We start from the raw sequence: 22,879 nt of genomic DNA, 5'->3' as shown, positions 1-22,879 counted from the left end.
CAAACCGACTTTGGCAAAAACCAAGTAAATTTAACTGAATGACTTTATTCTTATCAAAATCATGAATCAACTACCAATCCTCTCTAGTCAGTTCACCGTTCTGGATATTACATTCAGGAGAATGAAAGAGGGATTTAATATCCAGAGAAATGGTAAGAAGAAGCAATGAAAAAGTAGGGGCCAAACTCCAAGGGAGGCTTGTTGGTTTGGTTAGCAAATTGCAATCTGATCCTCCCAACTTCCGAACGATTAAAATATAGTCCCACAGATAGAAACAGAACCACCTGAACCTGAAGGAAGTCTTCAGTATTGAAGAATGGATTCTGCAGAAAAAATGAACGAGGGTTGAGCCCCAGTTGCACCCACAGGCTCATTTCCAGAAAATGAAACGAGGTCACGTTTGACAAATCCCTGAATGAGGGTGCTCTGAAAGACATTTCTCCTTCATATGGATAGGCACATTCACAATTCTGCAGGCTGAGCAAGATTTGCCTCCACATTGAGCCAAGCTTGTTGAATATGGCTTTCCAACTTGTTGCAGGCCCTGGCAGAAGCTGATATTTCAGAGGAATTGAGTGCACAATGGGTTCCCTGCAAGGCTGAAGAGAGTACAATTATTAGTATTTGGTTCCTTGTTAAAAGAAAAATAAGATTTATAAAATGTCTTACATCAATGTATGGTTGGAATTTTGATTTCCAGAACTCAATGTTATTGCTGAAATTTGGTTTTTCCCCAAATCAATAAGTTGCAACAGTGAACCAATTTCGCCTGCTAAGTCCAATGTGCCATTAAATGAAGCTTCCTGCTGACAAAATATAAAACAAAAATTAAAATCCCTACTTACATGTTCATTTTCAACTTTTTACAATCCTATGTTCATTGATTATTGTCAAGCGCCTCCAGTACCTCAAATGTTGTTACTTCAGTAATCTCTAAAATTGGTTATTTGGAGTACTTTAAGCCATTAGAGACTAGTTGAATGGTTAGGTTTATAGTCTACTTCCATCAGGTTTGGGTTTAAATCCCACTTCTACATGGCCAAAAGTCAAAAACTAAAGGACTAATTTCCCCTAACTTGCAAAAGATTCTTCAGATCAGAGTTTTACTAAAACTTACACTACTTGTATCAGTGGCAAGCTGAAGAGTTGAGCTGGAACATGCCCCTGAAGTGAACCATGTTCTACAATCCTGGAAAAAATTTAGAATTAGGGGACTTCGAGACATGGGATTTTTTTTATTTTTTCAGAATTTTAAACAGAGAGATAGAAGACTTATAAAGCAGTGACTGATGGTAATCTTGAGAACCAAGCTGGAGCTTCTGATGGATAAAATGAATTGTTGCTAAGATCCCTGTAAAGATAAATTATTTAGGAGGATAGAGAAATTGTTGTTGAAGAAAGAAACCTCAAAAGGGGAAATTTATTAACCAAAAAAAAAAGGTCAAAAGAATGGTCACTCTGTTAGGACTTCATGTAATGGCAGGGCACAAAACCAAGGCACACCACAAAAGCAAGACAGCGGAAGACACAAAAGCAAGGCAACAGCTAGACCACTATGAAAATGCAAACACGTGGCAAATAAAATCAAAGATAGTTAGAAGGGAAAGGGGTATAAAAATAGAAGAAAAGAAGGAGAGAGGGGGGGGGGGACATTTTTTCAGGAAAAAATAGGCAGCTTTGACTGAGAAGGAGAGCCCAGCCTCTCGAATGCTAGTGAAGGAGGCCTGAGTTGGAGATCCTGCAGTTCAGTGCTTAGTTTCTTTAATATTTGGTTTCTTGATTTTCTATCCGTATTATTAGAACTAGTTGTAAGCAAAACAGAGCATTTGCGCTTTCTGTGGCAGTTATTTTATTTTAATATCAAGAATACATTCTGAACAACAATTTGACTACTGTTTATTACAATATTTCATACAACATTCACTGTTACATTGTCATTGTTTCCACTATGGTTTGATTGCTGAGGCATCCGAATAACCGCATCGAAGCTAGCCAGAGTTGTTTGCCAGATAATCGACAGCAGGTGCCTATCAATTGGTATCAGAGCCTTCGATTCTGTGGATGGAGAGTCTTGATCTTATCACCGACGATGAGGGACGATTGAGGTCCGTTTGACGATTAACACAATATGAAATCCAAGAAAGATGGGAGAAAAGAATTTGTATCTGCTGTGACAGAAAGGAAGACTCAAACCATGACTTTAAATGCAAGTTATGGGCTGTCCTTGTGGTGGAGAAAGATGATTTGTATGGAGAGGGTATTCTAATTGAGTTTAATGGAGAAACAAAGAGTAGAGAAGCTGAGTTGGTTGATGTCAGTTTTTTGGAGGAAGATTCGGCAATTTCTAAGGATCCATTCGTTGAAGACAAAGATTGGAAGGAAGAAATGATTGGCCCCGGCGAGTTTCAGTTGCCAAAATCCGTTGGTTCATCAAGAGATCGACTTCGATTGAAAACGAGAAAAGAACAAACAATGCAAGTTAAAGAAAATGGAGAACAAAAAGAAGAAAGAAAAAAAGAGATCAATGGATATGTAGGCCATCACCAGGTTGAAGGTGGCTGCAACCATGAAAACAGGGGGAGACATAGCTGGGAAAAAGAAGGAGAAAGCAAATTTCATAACCCTACCCGACCCAACAGTCCATTTATCCAACCCAAATCCAATTCATTAAACCTGAACCCATTACAATTAAAACCCAATCCATTACAACCCACCTCTCAAATACCCAATCCAACCCAAACTCAAATAAACCAATACACTACCTGTTCTAGTCCAAAAACCTTAACACCAAAAAGCCTAAATTGCAACACTCAATCAATCACACATAATAATTATTCAAGTCTAAGGCCAGACCCAAAACCCAATTGGTTCACATTAAACCCAATGCCACTTATACACCAACCTATGCCTACTCTGTCACCCCACTTGACCAAAACAAAACATAATTCAATAACACATAACAACAGTGGAATTAAGGTTTCTGTGTCTAATGCTGATGTGAAAGCTGCTTTGAAATGTGTAGAAGACGAAGCAGATTACATGGCATTAAAATGAGTTGAACAAGAAGAGGCCATTGGGAGACTCGAAGATGATGAGTTTGTAAATGAAGACAATGTGACGTCTGAGGAGCCTGTTGATCAGAGTGGCTTGATGTTAAATGGCACTGATCCAAATGAGGGGAGAACTCTTGTTTTTTCTGAGAAAGAAGATGATGTTAACATGCTGGCTGATGTCAAACAGATGGCAGCAGCAGCGACAGCAAGTGGACAAACTATTTCATCTTTTGAGAATCAGCTACGTCCAATTGATCAGTATGCCATACGTTTTTTGGAGTTGTGGGATCCTATAATCAACAAGACAGCTGTAGAATCTGAATTCAGATTTGAGGAGACAGAGTGGGAACTAGAAAGTATAGAAAAGTTTAAGGAGAATGATTTCAGTGACAAAATTAAAGAACAGGAAGAAATTGCTAAGGCTAAGAAAAGAGCAAAGGAGGAGCAGCTGCAACAGCAACAAAGAGATGCATTGAAGCTTTTGTTGGGCCATGGATCAAATGGAACTGAAAATCCTTCGTCTGTTGAAGAATCTGGTGTGGAGACCAAAGATAAAATTACTATTAGGCAGGATTATGATGGTGATTTTATTCATGAAAACCATGTAGCAGGTGATGAAGTTTTACAAAATGGTACTGGTGATGAATCAACGAATGCATCTGTTTCTTCATTGGATATGCGACATAGCAGAAATGCCCCAACAAGAAAATTGGGTTTTGGTCTTGTTGGCTCTGGCAAACGAACTACTGTTCCTTCTGTCTTCCATGAAGAGGATGATTTTAGAGTTGATTATATCACAATTTCGACCCTTTTGACGGCTTTGATCGAAAGTTTTAGTTGGATGGAAGGCCGATCTCTTCATGCTCATGCTATTAGAATTGGGTTAAAGTGCAATTTGAGTGTCAACAATGGGCTTATTAGGTTCTACACCAAGTGTGGAAGTGTAAAAGATGTGGAGGCCACATTTGAGAGGATGCCTATTAGAGATGTTATTACTTGGACGGAGATGGTAACAGCCTACACGGAATTTGGGGTAGTGGATTCTGCAGTGGAGACATTTGATATGATGCCAAAGAAGAATTGCATTTCGTACAATGCTCTTCTAGTTGGATTTTGTAAGAACAGCAGGGGCATTAGAGCAATTGATTCTTTTGTTAAGATGGTGGAGGAAGGTTTAGTCTTAACGGATTTCACTTTGACCAACGTTATTACGCTTGTGAGTCACTCACAAAGGTAAAATTGAGTGAGCAAATTCATGGGTTCGTTTTAAAGTTTGGTTTTGGTTCAAATGATTGCATTAAAGCAGCATTGTTGGATATGATGACAAGGTGTGGAAGGATGGCAGATGCTGAGAAGATGTTCCACCAATGGCCATCATATCAGGAAAGCTCTATAATTTGGACATCGATGCTATGTGGGTATGCTCGAAATGGGCAGCCAGAACACGCAATTTCTCTTTATCACCGCAGCTTTGGAAAATTATCAAATATTGTCATAACTTCTGTGCTTACTAATTATCAGAAGTTTTTTATCAAAAGGCAGAACCTACTTCCCTTTGAAATCGCTCAAGAGAGTTTTGTAGTAATGAAGGTGAAGTATCCTAGCTTTCACCTTGAGGACAAGGTGATTCTCGTTGGGCAGGGTATTTTTAGGACTTCATGTAATGGCAGGGCACAAAACCAAGGCACACCACAAAAGCAAGACAGCGGAAGACACAAAAGCAAGGCAGCAGCTAGACCACTATGAAAATGCAGACACGTGGCAAATAAAATCAAAGATAGTTAGAAGGGAAAGGGGTATAAAAATAGAAGAAAAGAAGGAGAGAGGGGGGGACATTTTTTCAGAAAAAAATAGGCAGCTTTGACTGAGAAGGAGAGCCCAGCCTCTCGAATGCTGGTGAAGGAGGCTTGAGTTGGAGATCCTGCAGTTCAGTGCTTAGTTTCTTTAATATTTGGTTTCTTGATTTTCTATCCGTATTATTAGAACTAGTTGTAAGCAAAACAGAGCATTTGCGCTTTCTGTGGCAGTTATTTTATTTTAATATCAAGAATACATTCTGAACAACAACTTGACTACTGTTTATTACAATATTTCATACAACATTCACTGTTACATTGTCATTGTTTCCACTATGGTCTGATTACTGAGGCATCCGAATAACCGCATCGAAGCCAGCCTGAGTTGTTTGCCAGATAATCGACAGCAGGTGCCTATCACACTCATATGTCATTAGCTTACACATAATTAAGATTTTTCATTAAACTTAAGTCTGGAAATGGGCTGGTCAGCTTATTATTTGCCAAATTCCTTAAAAAAAGAAAAAGATTTTGTATTCATTTTTGAATTGATTTATTATTAAAATATCAAATAAAAGCAGAGAAATCTGCTTAAAAAGGTGCTTACAAATCTTTGATGGATGTAAGGTTATTGAGACTTAATGGTACTTCCCCTGTCAAAGTATTTCCATCAAGTCAGCTCTTGGAGATTGAAAAGAAAATATAAATCTTAAAAACTAAAAAAGAATAAGGATAATTTGTGGAGATTTTTACTTAGAGAACTTGAATAGTTTGAACAAGTCCTAAAGTGCTTGGGATGGTCCCGGTAAGTTGATTTTCATCAAGAAATCTGGCAATAGAACAACCAAAAGCTTCACAATACTACATATACATACATACATATGAAGTAAATGAGAAAAGCATATGAAGTTTACATATTCAAGAGCACTATGTCAGAGCTGAAAAGTTGTGGGGGGATAGAACCATAAAGATGGTTCTTTTGCAAATGGCTGCAAATTTATGAAATGTAAGTTACTACTTGCCAAAGGCTGCAGTGAAGCTTGGCTACTTTTAAAAAGGCACACTTTATTCATATATATATATATTCAAATATTCATTATTTGCACACAACAACTCACAAGTGTTTAACATTTTTGAGGAAGTCTAATCCTGGAGAGTTTTGTGTTGAAACTGGGATCGTTCCTCACAACTGATTGTCTGCCAAGTCAAGCCAATAGAGCTTGGAAAGTTTGCCTAAAGAAGCAGGAGTTGCTCCATTGAACAAGTTTTGCCAAAATCACAGAGAGTAGAGTTGGTTCAATCCAATGAACCAGAAAAGCTCAAGAAAAAGAGTGTAGAAAAAGAATAATTATTTTCTATTTCTTGTATTTACAACTTTACATACAATGAATATATATTGTAAATTCTAATCTAAGTTTGGTAACATAATAAGAATTGTACAAAAAATGTTATGTTTTGAATGGAAGGGAATAATTTGTTAATCAATGTGAAATATAATTGGGATATGATTTCCAATACTTCTCCTCAAGCTTGTGGTTTGTAGATGTCATAAACCCCTAGCTTGTGTAAAAGGTAAAAATATTGTCTGGATCCCAAAGGTTTAGTGAATATATCAGCCAGTTGCTCTGATGTTTGAATATGATAAGACTTTATTATTCCTTCTTGTATCTTGTCTCTCACAAAGTGACAGTCGATCTTTATATGCTTAGTTTTTTCATGAAAGACTGGATTGGTAGAGATTTCCTTTGCGGCTTTATTGTCACAATAAAGGTCAACCGGTTCTGAGATTGTTACGCCCAAGTCTTCTAATAGATCACGAATCCATATTATTTCACAAGTAATTTTTGCCATTGTCCGATATTCTGCTTCAACTGAAGAGAGAGAGACAATGGATTATTTCTTTGTTTTCCATGAGATAAGTGAATCCCCAAGTTTTACACATAAGCCCGTCAGTGATTTCCTTGTCATGGGACATGTACCCCAGTCTGAGTCACAGTAAGCTGTCACAGTAAGCTGTCACAATAAGCTGTCACTTTCAGGTTTTTATCTCAAGTAAATAATAAGCCTAGACCTGGACATCCTTTCAGGTATTTAATTACTTTTAAGGCTATATCCATGTGAGATTGTTTGAGTGCATGCATGAATTGACTAAGAATCTGAACAACATAACTAATGTCTGATCCGATTATTGTGAGATACATTAGTCGCCTCACTAGTCGTTGATACTCAAGATGATTTTGCAATGGTGGGTCTTTTGCTGTCTTGTTGTTGTATCATACTCTTGACTAGTGAGTTTCATATTTTGTTCTACTGGGATGATGTTTGGTTTGCAAGCAGATAATCCAGTATCTGCTATTAGTTCCAAAGCATACTTCCTTTGGCTGAGGACGATTCCATCTGCAGATCGGGCAATTTCAATTCCCAAAAAATATTTTAGAGGTCTTAAATCTTTTATCCTAAATGATTTATGGAGGTGATTCTTCAGCTTCTCTATGGTGATTGTGTCATTCCCAGTTATAGGGATATCACCCACATAAACCACAAGACATATGAATGAATTTTCTTGTCTTCTTATGAACAAGGCATAATCGTATCTTGACTATTTGAAACCCAGATTAATCAATGCCTCTGTAATTTTGGTGTTCCATTGTCAAGATGCTTGTTTCAAACCATATAAAGACTTTCGCAGTCAACATACAAGATTCTCCCCTTATCTGTGAATTCCCAGTGGAACCTCCATGTATATTTCTTCATCTAAGTCCCTATGAAGGAAAACATTGTGAACATCCATCTAATGAAGAGACCAGTCATGAGAAGCTGCAATAGCAAGAAATGTGTGAATAGTAACATGTTTAATGACAGGTGAAAAAGTCTCTTGTTAATCAAGTCCTTCCTACTGAGTAAACCCTTTTACGACCAATTGAGCTTTATAACATTCAATGGAACCATCAGCCTGATGTTTTATCTTGAAGACCTATTTGCAACCTATGGGTTTCCTATGAGATGGTCATGGTACTAAATCTTATGTCTTGTTGAGGTACAAAACTTTTAACTCATCTGTCATTGCCTGACGCCAATGAGGTGATTAGATTGCTTCTGAATATGAGTTAGGTTTATGATATTCAGAAATGTGATTGATGCAGGCTCTATACTTTGGAGATAACTTGTCATAATTGATATATTGAGAAATAACATATAGCTTAGATGAAACAACATAAACATAGTCAGTGCTCCAAATAGGGAGTTTTATGGTTCATGATAAACGTTTCAAAGGAACTTGTGTAGGAACATCAGAAGTAATGGGAACATCCATGGATGATGATGAAGTTGGATCTAGGATAAGTGAGGATGAATTAACTCCTTGTGTAGAGTCAGAACTTGTTGATACACCACTAGTGTTGCGAGAGGATGGAACTACATCATACTCTTGTTCAAAGAATTCAGTATGAGTCATTGGTGGTGAATCGGTGGATATTGTGTCTATAATCTCATTAACAAAAGGAAAAACATCTTTATGAAACGTGACATCTTTACTATTGAAGAATTTGTTTGTAGCCATATCATATAGGCGATATCCCTTTTGTAGTGAAAGATATCCTATGAATACACAGCAAATTGCTTGGGTGTCAAATTTGTCAACTTACTGAAGCTGAGTGAAGTAGCAAAGACACCCAAATACTTTTAAGTTCTTGATGTCTGGTTTCTTGCCAAAGAGAAGTTCATAAGGTGATTTGCCACTCATAACCTTTGTTGGCATTCTGTTGATTAGATAGACTATCGTGACCACACAATCTCCTCAGAACTTAGGTAGAATTTTGGATTGGTGTTTGAGGGCACGGGCTATTTCCAATAGATGTCTATGTTTTCGTTCCACGGTACCATTCTATTGTGGTGTATAAAGACAGAAACTTTCATGTAGAATTCCTTGAGAATCAAGGTAGGTATTAGTGGTGTAGTTAAAAATGCCTTTTGCATTGTCTATTCGAATTCGCTAGATTTTTGTGTGGAATTGAGTTTGGACCATGGACACAAATTTTAGGAAAAAAAACATGTTTGAGCCTTTGAGTTCATGAGGTACAGCCACATGGCATATGAAAAGTCATCTATGGATCCATCATAATTAGGTGTATTATAAGGTCCTCAGATGTCCAAATGTATCAATTGGAATGGTTTTGTGGTTGTAGAAGTTCTTGTAGAAAAGGTAGTGCGAGTTTGCTTAGCAAGGGGGCAAATGAGACACTTTAGATATGAGATAGTACTCGAATACCCCAATCTTTGATAGAATGACATTTTTTTTATCTAATTTGTATTACAATAGAGAGAAGTAATACAATTTTTATTTAATAAAAGAAATGTCTTGGGGTTCGGTGTCCAGTAGTATAGTCCACGTTGTTCTTTGCCCAAACCCATCAGATTGCTAGTCGAATAGTCTTGAAATGTGCATACAATAGGCAAGAAGGTTGCTACACATTTGTTGTTTGCGCATATCTTGGATACTGAGATGAGGTTAAAGCAAAATGTGGGTATACAAAGGACATTTTTTAGTACGAGTTTATCTAATTGGACATCTCCTATTTGTGTGACTTGAGTTATGGTCCCATTAAGTAATTTGATAGGTGTTAGAAGAGATAGATATTTTTTGTTGGTGCAAAGTTCTGGGGAACATATTATATGGTCACTAGCCCCTGAATCTATTATCCATACATCTGGAGAAATAAAAGTATTTAAGCACGAAATCATACCTGCGTAAGAGGTTGAAACGTCATTACCCTTTGGTATCTGATTTAGAAGTTGAATCAGTTGATCATATTGTTCAGATGACACTCATATTATTGATCCTAGACTGGTTGAAGTAGCTTGATTTGTTGTGGGCCTTTCTGCCTTTGTTTTGCTAGATCTAGGATGACCATGCAGCTTACAGCAAGTATCCTTGGTGTGATTACGTCGTGTGCAATAGTCACAGTATAATTTTCCCTTTTGTTTGGAAGGCTGACTGTGATTATTGAAACCATTTGGTGTTAGACGAAAGCTATTAAAAGTCTGGGTTCCAATCTGATTTTGTGCTGTGGGTGCATATGGGCCATTGGATCGCTTGGCTTCATCCTGTACGTTCATTCTACCATATAAATTAAGCATTTTAGATTGCCCTAATTCATTCTTTTCTTCTCCAGCTGTCTGCATCTTCTAATAAACTTTAAAAGCAGCAACTCTCTTTTCTTCATCATGCCCAATGTTTCTCTGACTTTCATCTTGAACAGCGAGGTGATATGTTCGGCATAGTGATGGCACCTTTGCAGAGGTGAGTATTGGGTTCTAAAGGCGATGAATCCCTCATTCAACCCCATCAGAAAGCGAGTTAGCTTTTCCCGTTCCTTTGCATGTTGGATTTGTCTGAGAACTTCTGTTGGTGCAACGATTGACTCTTCGATGGTATCCAACTCGTTCCATGCAGCGGAGAGTCTATTGAAATAGTTTGTGACACTCTGATTTTCTTGTCGGATCTCAGCAAGAGTTTGTCAAAGGCTATAAATCTTCGCAAGATCTAAAGCCCTATACATATCTTTGATGAATCCCCATAACTCGCCGGCGTCTTCAGTAGGTGGTAGACCAACTGCGATTTTCTCAATCAAGCAATTGCTAATCCAGGCTCTGACAAGGGTATTACATCTCACCCAAAAACGGGCAAGGCTGGGTTTAGACGGCATGGGTACAGTGTCTTCAATGAATCCAATTTTGTCCTTTGCAATGAGCGTCCTTTTGAAATATCTAGCCTATTGTGCATAGTTCTCGGCTCCAGTTAAAGTTTGTTTGATTAAAATGAGTTCTGACCCATTTGATGGTGAAGCATATAGGACATCTCCAAGCTCTGGTTTATTTTTGTTCATAGGAATCAGGCGAAAGGCTGGTATCTGTTGTGAACTGGCATTTGGTTCAGAACCTTGGTTCACCATAGATGTTTCAACAGTTGACTCTGATGACATGGGATCGACGGATGTTGGTTTGATTGGCTCCATCTAATTTAGATATTACTTTCCTTTGTGCAGGTTAATGGAACATAAGTGAGATTGTGTCATATTGGAGTTGGAACAGAAGATTAAAAGGAGAGCAATTCATAACCTTGCTCTGATACCATGCCAAAATCAGAGAGAGCAAAGTTGGTTCAATCCTATGAACCAAAGAAGCTCAAGAAAAAGAGTATAGAAAAAGAATAATTATTTTCTATTTCTTGTATTTACAACTTTTACATACAATGAATATATATTGTAAATTCTAATCTAAGATTGGTAACATAATAAGAATTGTATAAAAAAGGTTATGTTTTGAATGGAAGGGAATAATTCGTTAATCAATGTGGAATATGATTTCCAATAATGTGGGATATGATTTCCCGGGATATGATTTCCAATAAGTTTGAGTTCAGAGCCCTGGAAATGACAGTTTTTTATAATAAGCGAATCAAAGAGGAAAATTTTCTCTAATTTGAGTTTTGTAGCCATTTCTTACAGGACAGAGAGCTCTGTCACATTGCCTATTTCTTCCAGAATGATACCGCTGATATTGCAGCCAGCTAAGACTCTGAAAGAAGGAAGACATAGACATCAAAATTCCAGTAGAGATCCTTTTACAAGGATAAGGATGATAACCTCACCTGGTAGACTTGTCTTTCAGAATAAAAAAGAAGAAAGCTTTAGGATCTTACAGGATTTCCAACCTCTGGAGATCTCCTCTCTGCTGAGGGATTGAACCCGTGAGACCATTAAATGACAGATCCCTGATACAAAATCAAGAAATGCATAACTTCAATTAACAATTCAACCAAATTTGTATAACTTTCAACAAATTTACAGATTAAAACCGACAAAAAGTCCAACTCACTAAGCCCTCCAGCGTCTCCAGTAAGATTCCCCACAACACCCACTGTTGACAGTCATCAAATGTTTTTAGAGACATGCCTCCTTCCTTTCTATAAATAAATAGAAGGAAATATAGAAGAATAGTTACAATGCAGTGACGCTTGAAGTTTGACATGAAAGTCCTTGCCAGGATGTACAAGGGTCACTGGAATTTTGCCAACTTGGTGGTGTATTTTTCCATGAATCCTTCAAAGATTTCAGCACCGCTGCTGTCCACCATATCATTTTCAGTTAATTTATTCTAGTTATTTAATATGAAATTCACAATAGTAAAAATCCCATTTGCATGAAATTTCAAATTCATCAGTCTCTTTCTCCTACGTAACCACCTTCACTAATATTGATAAATACTAGAACCCGAAATTTCAATCTACATTTTTCACATAAAAAATTGCAAAATTTTGTTTCTTGTTATTAACCAGAAGATACCAATAAACAAGAGTCTAAATTTTAAAAATATGCAGACGCTTGCAATCATTCACATAAGACAATCAAAAGTGAAGAAAAAATTTACCATCTCCATTGTCAGTAACACTAAAGACGAAGTGAAGTTGAACGCTAAGCAACGCAATAAAGATGAGCCATCTGCAAAGAAATGCCATGGCTGCCTGCCTGCCTGCTAAAACTTCAATGAAATCAAATTGGGAGGTCGAAACATTACTCAATTCAGCATTTATATATACTCAATCCATATGAACAAGTGATGAGGTTTGTCCCATCTTTTTATTTAAGTGTCCATCAAGCAAACAATAAAAACAAGGTTACTTTTTTGACTTATTATCTAGCCTGCCTGGAGCCGGCAACCATGGAGGATTTTCCAATGTTTTTTTCCGGAGGGTAATGGCATATTGAATGTGTTTTAATATGACTGAGGATTCTCCTCTCCATGTAAGTAAATATATGTTATGAATATTTCGTGTAAGTACAAGGATGTACTTAGCTTAAAATTCTGCAAAATAAATAAATAAAAATCTTTAGTGGGTTAGTCCAATGGCTAAGTTACGAGGTTTTGACTGTTTCTTATGTTTTTAACTAAACAGGAACTCCCTTGTTGAGATTGACCATGCATGCTGAACTATCCACCTGGGTGAAGCAATGGAGCGGTGAAGTTGACCGCAGGAAAAATTCCGAAATTTTGCAGATGGTTTGGGTGCAGAAAATTGAAGCTGATATGGATTATTTTTTGCAGCCTTAAAATGATGACAAACTCCCTTAACCACTTTGTTAGTTATATGAGGAGTGTAACAAAGAAAATGCAGAGAAAATTTTCAAGTTCTTTACTAAAATTTTTGCTAGAAAAGTTCTCACTCTTTCATTACATTTTTCTGAATGCATGTTACATAACTTACAAAAAGTGATTAAAATTAGCTGTTGTTCAGCTGGATTTAAGCATAGCCATTAACTTAAGCTAACACATATTAACTTGTGTATAAAGCTTTACCTAACAAGCCTAACATTATCAACTTTACACAAGTCAAGTTAGTCACAAAAACATTACATCATAGCTACTAGGAAAGCAATGCCATTATGCCACATCAATGTTCAACTTCCAACTTAGCTTCCAGCCATTGCTAATTCACTCATACACATCAGCAACAATTTTTGACACTTGCATTCGTGATGAGGACAGATTTTTGTATTAAGTTTCTTGTTGATATGTTGAAATAAGTTTTCTTGACAATACAATTTGTCTAATATTAAATGATTATTCTTGCTTGGTTTCCTATAGGGAAATGTATTCCTTCTTCTCACTTGGAAATGTATATGATTTTGCTTCTATGACAAATGCCTATGAACACTTTGATGACAAGCCAACACTGGTAAAATGACAGTCGAATCTTAAATTTTTGTTTTTATCAGTCAACAATGATGCAAAAACCACGTAAATTGAACTAAATAACTTTATTCTTATCAAAGTCATGAATCAACTTCCAATCCTCTCTAGTTAGTTCACCATTCTGGATATTGCATTCAACAGAATGAAAGACAGATTTAATAACCAGGGAAATGGTAAGGAGAAGCAACGAAAAAGTAGGGACCAAACTCCAGGGGAGGCTTGTAGGTTTGGTTAGCAAATTGCAATCCGATCCTCCCAACTTCCGGACGATTAAAATATAGTCCCACAGATGGAAACAGAGCCACCTGAACCTGAAGGTAGGCTTCAGTATTGAAGAATGGATTCTGCAGAAAAACTGAACCAGGGTTGAGCCCCAATTGCACCCACAGGCTCATTTCCAGGGAATGAAACAAGGTCACGTTTGACAAATCCCTGAGTGAGGGTGCTCTGAATGACATTTCTCCTTCATATGGATAGGCACATTCACAATTCTGTGGGCTGAGTTTCTCATCAGAAGGGCATGATTTGCCTCCACATTGAGCCAAGCTTGTTGAGTATGGCTTTCCAACTTGTTGCAGGCCCCGGCAGAAACTGACGTTTGAGAGAGATTGAGTGCACAATGGGTTCCCTGCGAGGCTGAAGAGAGTACAATTATTAGTATTTGATTCCTCCAAGAAAAAAAATTCCCAGTATTACACAAATTACTTATATGGATGCATATTACTTAAAAGAAAAATAAGATTTATAAAATGTCTTACTTCAATGTATAGTTGGAATTTTGATTTCCAGCACTCAATGCTAGTGCAGAAATTTGGTTGTTCTCTAAATCAATAAGTTGCAAGAATGAACCAATTTCGCCTGCTAAGTCCAATGTGCCATTAAAAGAATTGTTCCTCAGCCTCCTGTTGACAAAATATAAAATATAAAATAAAAAAATAAATCCCCTACATAAATGTTCATTTTCTATTTTTTACATTTTATCTGAATTCATCATCTGAGGCTTCAAAAAAACTAAAGAACTAATTTCCCTTAACTTCTTTAGATCAGAGTTTTACTAAAACTTACACCTGGTATATGTATGGGAAGCTGAAGAGTTGAGCTGGAACAAGCCCTTGAAGTGAACCATGTTCTACAATCCTGGAAAACATTTAGAATTTAAGAGGCTTTGAGAAATGGGATTTTTTTTTTTTTTTTCAGAATTTTAAACAGAGAGACAGAAGAATTACAAAGTAGTGAGTGATGATAAGGTTGAGAACCAAGCTGGAGCTTCTGATGGATCAAATGAATTGTTGCTAAGATCCCTGTAAACATAAATCATTTAAAAAGGTAGAAGAAATTGCTGTTGAAAGAAATTTACTAACCCAAAAAAAAAAACAAAAAGACATTAAAAGAATGGTCACTCATGTGCCATTGGCTTACACATAATTGAGGTTTTTCATTAAACTTAAGTCTGGAAAAGGGCCGGTCAGGTTATTATTTGCCAAATTCCTGAAAAAGATAAATATAATATTCATATTTGAACTGATTAATTATCAAAAAGTCATGATAAAAGCTGAAAAATATGTTTAAAAAAAGTGCTTACAATTTATTGAGGGATGTAAGGTTGTTGAGACTTGATGGTACTTGTCCAGTCAAAGCATTTCCATCAAGCTGGCTGTTGCAGAATGAAAATAAAATTAAAAACAAATCTTAAAAATTTTAAATTTAAAAAAAAAAGATTATTTAAGGAGATTTTTACTTACAGAACTTTAAGAGTATGAACAAGTCCTAAAGTGCTTGGGATGGTCCCAGTAAGCTGATTTCCATCAAGAAATCTGGAAGTTGAACAACCAGAAGCTTCACAATACTATACTATGCTATACTATATTATACTATAAATACATATGTATGTATGTATAAAGTAATATAGTTAATGGGAGGAGGACGGGAAGTTACATATTGAAGAGGGCCATGTCAGAGCTGAAAAGTTGTGGGGGAATAGAACCCGAAAGATGGTTCTTTTCCAAATGGTTGCAAATTTATGAAATGTAAGTTATTATTTGTCAGAGGCTGCAGTGAAGCTTGGCTACTTTTAAAAAGACATATTTTTTTCTTTTTCACTATTTGCTCGAGAACTCACAAGTGTTTAACATTTTTGAGGAGGTCTAATCCTAGAGAGTTTTGTGTTGAAACTGGGATCGTTCCCGATAACTGATTGTCCGCCAAGTCAAGCCAATAGAGCCTGGAAAGTTTGCCTAAAGAAGGAGGAATTGCTCCACTGAAGAAATTTGAGAACAGCGCCCTGGAAATGAGAGTTGTTTTTGTAAGTGAATCAAAGAGGAAAATTTTCTCCAGTCTGTACTCTTATAATTAAGTTTTGTAGCTATTACTTACAGGAAAGAGAGCTCCGTCAAATTGCCTATTTCTTCAGGAATGATACCACTGAAATTGCAGCCGGCTAAGACTCTGGAAGAAGGGAGACATTGACATCAAAACTGATGATCTCCTCATGTGATAAACTTGTCTTTCAAAATAAACAAGAAGAAAAATGCTTTAGGATCTTACAGGATTTCCAACTTCTGGAGATCTCCTATCTGCTGGGGGATTGAACCTGTGAGACCTTCATTAAATGACAGATCCCTGATACAAAATTAAGAAATGCATAACTTCAATTAACAATTCAACTAAATTTGTTAACTTTCAACTAACAGATTAAAACTAACAGAGATTGCAACTCAGTGAGCCCTCCAATGTCTCCAGTAAGATTCCCCACAAGTCCCATTGATGTCAATTCCCTGAAAAAATAAATGAGCCCTTTAACTTTTTTTTTTTAAATATTTTTTACAATTTTCCTCGTTAAAATGAAAAGAAGGCAATATAGAAGAAAAGTTACAATGCAGCGACTCTTGAACTTTGACATGAAACTCCGTGCCAGGATGTACAAGGGTCACTGGAATTTTGCCAGCTTGGTGGTGTATTTTGCCATGAATCCTTCAAAGATTTCAGCACCGCAGCTGTCCACCATATCATTTTCAGTTAATTTATTCTAGTTATTTAATATGAAATTCCCAACAGTAAAAATCCCATTTGCATGAAATTTCAAATTCATCAGTCTTTCTCCTACGTAACCACCCTCACCGTAATTGATAAATACTGAAACAACAATCAAAAGAGAAGAAAATTTTACCATCTCCATTGTCAGTAACACTAAAGATGAAGTGAACATGAACACTAAGCAACGCAATAAAGATGAACAATCTGCTAAGAAATGCCATGCCTGCCTGCCTGCCTGCCTGCCTGCTAAAACTTCAATGAAATTAAATTGGCATGTTGAAACATTACTCAATTCAGCATTTATATATGCTTTGATATGAACAAGTGATGAGGTTTGTCCCATCTTTTTATGAAAGTCTCCATCAAATAAACATTAAAGACAAGGTTACATTTTTGACTCATCATCTAGCCTGCCTGGCCCCGGCAACCGTGGAGGATTTTCCAATGTTTTTCCAGAGGCATTTGTTTGATGACAAGAACAAGATAATTGCATTTTGAATGTGTTTTAACATAACTGAAGATTCTCCTCTCCATATAAGTAAATAGATGATATTAATATTTTCTGCAAGTACAAGGTTGTATTTAGCTTAAATTCTCCAAATAAATAAATAAATAAAATCTTTGGTGGGTTAGTCGAATGGCTAAGTTACAATAGTCAAAAGACCTCTGAATTATGAAAAATAAACAAAATAGAAGCTGGGAGAGGAATATGACAAGTGCAAATGGCAGGCTTTCATGTGAAGAGCCTTGATTGACAAATGGATATTCTTTTTTTAAATATAGTATGGGGTAAGAGCATGTTATTCAAATTATATATGGTATATATCAAAAATTTAATTATTTGTATTATATATATATTAAATATCATATCATATCATATAAAATAACTTTTAAAAAAATAAAATATAATCGATATGTTATTATTTTTGAAAATATCATAAACACTTTTAAATTTTTAAAATTTCTCATATACATCATTAATATATTATTATTTTCTCTAAAATATATATATATTTATATTAATAATATGTATCGTATTATAAAATATATATTACATCATATAATATATCTATTATATCATATTAATTTAGTATATTTTATTATATATATTATTTTTTATTAATATTAATTATATCGTAAAATATGTATTATATATCATAAGTAAGACGTAAGAGAGAAGGATGTTGACATTTGTAAACCTGGGACACCTTCTTTTATGAACATAAAAGAGCTATCCTTTGATTATCAATTATAACCCGGGCATAAATAGTTAATGCCAAAACAAACAAAACCAGCGACGATTCCAACTGTGAAGCACAAACATCATGAGGATAGAAAATCCACTTTCAAAATTCAATTCCATTTCCATATAAATATAACAGCAGAAACAAAAGTAAACTTTCAGTTTACTACAAGAAGCGGTCAGAACGGAAGGGATCCAAAACTGGTGGTGATTCACCGGAATAAACTCTTTCTATATAAACGGCCTGATGCTTTTCACCCTCTTTGAATAATAATATTACTGCTATCTTTTTCAACTAAACCGGAACTCCCTTGTTGAGACTGACCATGCGTGCTGAACTATCCATCTGGGAACCCCTTGCGGCTGAATTCCTATAGCCTCCAGAATATCCGCTTGCTCCCCGTGACTGACCAGACCTGTTCCTAGAATATCCACCAGATTGGCCAAGCACCACCGTCCTCCCACTGCCAGCATATCCTAATCGAATATTAACTTGCCTTCCCTGAGTGTATGACAGGTTGTCCTGCCACTTGCCAGCTGCAGCACCTGTCATGGCAAAATCCTGGTTATCCCTTCGCCTAAGAGGCAGGTCTAATCCGCCGCCACCTATTCTAGCCTCAATTGCTCTCTCATTACTTTCAGCAAGGACTGACAACTTCTCCGTTAACTGGAATGCCAGAGCCTGCAACCTTGAGTGCTCAATTTCATGGAAAACGATGCACCGGGTAGGCTGATCCCAACTGGCATGAAGCTCCTCGTTGATCATCATCTTACTAACAATACTGTGAATCTGGGCTTCCGAAAGGTCAAACATTTTGGTGAGCTGGTCCAAGCTTAGTGATTCGTAGGATGAGGTGTAGGTAAAAAGGTATGTCCTCAGAGCCTCTTCCTTAATGTTGGCCTTAAGCATCTCAAGGACACTCTCCCGGTTCCTGAGTAGCTTCCAGACATCCAAAGAGTTAATGACATCAAAGGCATTCTGGAAGTCCCCCTTCATAAGAGCCCTGGTGGCTGCCATTACATGATCCCTGACATTTTCTGGGGGAGCAGGGAAAGTTTGCCTCTCACTCACCTCAAGCAATCGTCGGAAAGTCTTGCTTATAACCTTATGTTTAGCATCATGGACATTGGCTGCCATATTAGGGGCCTCAAGTAGCATGGCACAAATCAGATGGACTGCCTCCAGTAGCTCAAGATTTATGTGCATATGGTATGGCATCTGCCGTCTTCTTTCGAGCCTTTCCTGATAAAAATCAACAACTTAAGATAAGTAAATTAAGTTATCACTGTAATTCACTTGTACTGTGCTTCCCGTGAATCCTATCCTTTGACAGTCAAAATTATGAAATTTTAGAAGGTCAACTTATCACCATGCCAGTGGAAAGAGACCTTGACTTTTTAACTCTTAGCCTTTAGTGGCTCTAGGACAAATTCATTTATTTGCACGATAGTTTCATTCAAAGAGATTTGAAGCTTAACCTAATTTTGAGAGATGTCTCTAAAGAAAAAATATGAGATAAGTATAGGAGATTTAGTGCTTCACCACCCAGGCCTAGATAAAGTTATCGGATCAGAAGAAAGAAAATAATGAAAAAAGGATGAGAAAAGTCTGTCAAGTATGTTTTCCAGTATTCTTTGAGTAGTTTCTTTTCAAAAACTAAGAATTGTATTAAATTGTTATATCAAATAGGTAGTAAATCAACTGGAAAACAAAACAGCAGTAATAATTAAATCACATTTGTATAAAAATACTCATTAAGAATGCACATGGCATCATCTGACTTGTAAAAGGAAATAAGCAAAGTACCTGTTCAGGAGTCTTCTCATGGTATCGACTTTGCGAAACACCTTGGGCAAGCAATTCCTTCACCCTTCCACCTGAATACAGTTCAGAAAGGCAGCTATGCCCTTCAGCAACTAGTCCAACCCTAAACGCACATAAGCCAAGTTGTGCCATAGCCCTGTTAAATAGTATCTGGGATAAAACATCCATCTGCTGAACATTATCCTGTAGATGACTCATTAGAAGCAAGTCTCGGGCAATTGAGAACTCATCCAGGAGTGCATGATGGTAAATATCACAAAGCATTGCACGGGCTTTTGTCCTCTCATCTCCATACTTGTAGATGAGGGAAACTAGCATATCCATCATTGTTCTACTATTTTCAGGAAATGTGGGCTTTCGAGGCACAACCTCAGGAACAACAATAAATGCAGAAGGCCCCCTACTCTCCTCCTCACCAGCTTTCTCATCTCCATCTCCTACCTGGTCAACCAATTTCCTCATGGCATCATACACCTCTTGTGGCTTATAATAGATAAGCTCAACACGCCTTAGGGCTACCTTTGCCGCAGCTTTGAACTCTCCAACCCGCTCCAAATAGTCCTGCACATCTTGAGCAAGAACTGACAACATAGGCTCATCTCTGAGTCTTTCAACATATTCACGTGTGTGTGGATCAATGCTTTGCAAGCTCTTGAAAAATTCAGTGTCTATCTTCTCAACAAAGGCAACCAAATTTCCCCACACCCGAATTGTCCCATTATAGTCAGCTGGCTTCTGTGTTTCGTTCTCATCGGGTTCAATAATGTCATTCACAGCAATATTATGATACTGAGTAAGAATGTCAAGTACGATAAGCATATTCTGCACACACTTCTTCCACACATTTATCGGCATGTGTCCACTAAGACCTGGATTAACATCAAACTGAGCAGAGATAACACTAAAAAGAATCTCCAGCTTCTGAGCAGGAGTCTTCGCAACCTTTGTCAGAAAGGTTAGTTGCTCGACCTGCTCAAACCTTCCAGTTCCCTTCCTACCACGAGCAGCCACAACCTCCTTAAACTTTTTGTTAACAGTTTCCCAGGTGATCTCACCAGGATTCTTGAATTGCTTGTCAATTAGCTTATCTTTCTTACTCAACTTCTTCTCCCAGCCCTTGTCATTAACATCATCAGCTTCTTCTTCTCCTTCTTCTTCTTCCTCCTCATCAGCATCAGATCCTTCAACAATATCCTCCTCAAACTCTGACTCCTCATCTTCATCCTCCTCAGTTTCCTCATCTTCATCCTTCTCCTCCTCACTCTCAGGATTCTCCCTACACTTATTGATCAAATCCTCATATTGCTTATTGTTCTTTTTCAATTTTTGCTTCATGGAATTCAAGGCTTTTGCATTGCTGCTACTCATTTTCTTTTTAGCTTCCTTATTTGACAATGCTTGGTTCAAAAAATCCTCCAACATCACAAGAGCTTTGATATATAGACTAGGAACCTTAACAGATTCGGTCACCCTCATGACCTTCTCAAGCTGCTTATTTATCTTGTCAAAACTCTCTTGCAAACTAACCCAATCATTGATCTTCATAGCATTCTTCATCTGGTCAACTGTAGCAATCATCTCCTCAAATCGTTTGTCCTTGGCTGACCTGACTACTCGCTTTTGACCATCAGAATCATCACTATCACTTGCCATGCCCTTCAGGTATCTGCTTCCAGCAGTTTCATTGGCAGCCTCAGCTCCCCCGGTTTCAACCTCATCCTCATAATCACTCTCCTCCTCTTCAGAGTCGCTGCCACCCTATTGAAAATGCAGAAAAAATCAAATCGAGGGAACAAAACAACAGAGAGACCCATCACCAAAGATTGCTAGTATCCGATAATTCACTAGAACATATAAAGATAAAATAAAAGATACATCAGGCCACCAACCTGGGTCCAGAATCGCGATGACATTCTCTTGTATGCAGGAAATCACAAAAGTCGATAATCTGAAATCAAACAAGACCAAGAAATAGAACTTCATAAGCACTACCAACCCAATCAATGACCCCATAATAAAAATTAGCCACAACTATGAGCCCACTAAAAGAAGACTACAACAAAGTATATCAATGTAACAGAACTCCACAACCACAATATCACAAAAACAAGCCCAAATGAAAATAAGCTTAACATTTATATGTCAACAAAAATTTAGAACAACACAAGAAATCTAAAAAGCAAAAACTTAATTTCACAGACAAATCAACATAAAAACAATAAATCCATCGACTGTAATATTCTTTTTTAATAGGATTTATCAAATCCTTAAAAAATTTCACAAACAGATAATTAGCGAAACTAACTATAAAACGATAAACTAAATTAAATAAAAACAGAACTTGTTAAATCCAAAACGTAGAGCTCATAAATCAGATCGCCCAAGCAATTTAACACACTCAAATTCTAAAAAGACCAACTATTCTGATACCAGCATTCTCAGTTTCTTCACTTTTCCCAAACTCTCTCGGCAACCAAACACAAAATGAGACTACCGACTGATAATGTGATAAAATATTCTTACTGGCTACAGTTTATCAAATTAAGAAAAAAAAATTAGTTTGCTAATAAAATAAAAAATACATAGACAAATCAATATTATAAAAAAAAATTATCTAACATAAAACCTGGAAATCAGATCGTTCCACCGATTTCAAAAACACAAAATATGACAACACCAAAACTCCGATATCGGAGTTCTCAGTTTCTTTATTTATTCAAATTTTTCTCACGGAATTTTCTCGGGATCCAAACAAAAAGGGAGAGAGGATATTGGTTACCTAGCGTAGAAGATTAAAGAAGAACGAAGATGGCTGCAGCACAGAGAGCGTCAGTGAAGAAGAGTGTCAGGCGTAGGGCTGTTCAGTAGAAACCGAAAGAAAGAAAGGTTTTATCTGTGGGCCAGGTTTACGTTTATTAAAAGGCCCATACTTATTTGAACCAAGTTGGAATGATAAAATTATTTGAATAAATAATAATATATTATTCTATAATTTTAAATTAAAAATAAAATAATATTTTATTATTTTAGACATAAATTTATGTTTATTATTTATATATATAATATTACTCAAATTAAATACTGAATAAACATGTTTGTTATGCAATAAAAAATTATCTGAGGCCAATCCTTGGATAGAATTAGCGAAAAATAAATTTAAGAGATGTACCAAAGGGTT

General features: G+C 36.6%; 2 protein-coding genes and 1 pseudogene across 2 annotated transcripts; all 3 read right to left on the bottom strand.

Annotated features, from left to right (window-relative positions):
• Window positions 1-25: 25 nt before the first annotated feature.
• LOC123227882 lies at window positions 26-11,988 on the bottom strand (annotated as a pseudogene).
• Window positions 11,989-13,755: 1,767 nt separating this feature from the next.
• Window positions 13,756-16,854, bottom strand: LOC123227881 (leucine-rich repeat receptor protein kinase HPCA1-like). Its single transcript, XM_044653004.1, has 14 exons — window positions 16,767-16,854; window positions 16,473-16,593; window positions 16,303-16,374; window positions 16,145-16,219; window positions 15,974-16,045; window positions 15,720-15,881; window positions 15,536-15,610; window positions 15,343-15,414; window positions 15,183-15,254; window positions 15,020-15,088; window positions 14,827-14,901; window positions 14,666-14,737; window positions 14,359-14,502; window positions 13,756-14,236 (listed from the first exon to the last, which is right to left on the bottom strand). The coding sequence occupies exons 1-14, from the start codon at window positions 16,852-16,854 to the stop codon at window positions 13,756-13,758; spliced, it is 1,650 nt and encodes a 549-aa protein (XP_044508939.1).
• Window positions 16,855-17,956: 1,102 nt separating this feature from the next.
• Window positions 17,957-22,615, bottom strand: LOC123227988 (eukaryotic translation initiation factor 3 subunit C-like). Its single transcript, XM_044653159.1, has 4 exons — window positions 22,481-22,615; window positions 21,591-21,649; window positions 19,684-21,459; window positions 17,957-19,119 (listed from the first exon to the last, which is right to left on the bottom strand). The coding sequence occupies exons 2-4, from the start codon at window positions 21,612-21,614 to the stop codon at window positions 18,172-18,174; spliced, it is 2,748 nt and encodes a 915-aa protein (XP_044509094.1). The 5' UTR covers window positions 21,615-21,649; window positions 22,481-22,615; the 3' UTR covers window positions 17,957-18,171.
• Window positions 22,616-22,879: the final 264 nt, after the last annotated feature.

This window comes from Mangifera indica, chromosome 10 (assembly GCF_011075055.1).
Source record: "Mangifera indica cultivar Alphonso chromosome 10, CATAS_Mindica_2.1, whole genome shotgun sequence".
NCBI classification, from domain to species: domain Eukaryota; kingdom Viridiplantae; phylum Streptophyta; class Magnoliopsida; order Sapindales; family Anacardiaceae; genus Mangifera; species Mangifera indica.
This window is presented reverse-complemented; position numbering and strand designations above follow the sequence as displayed.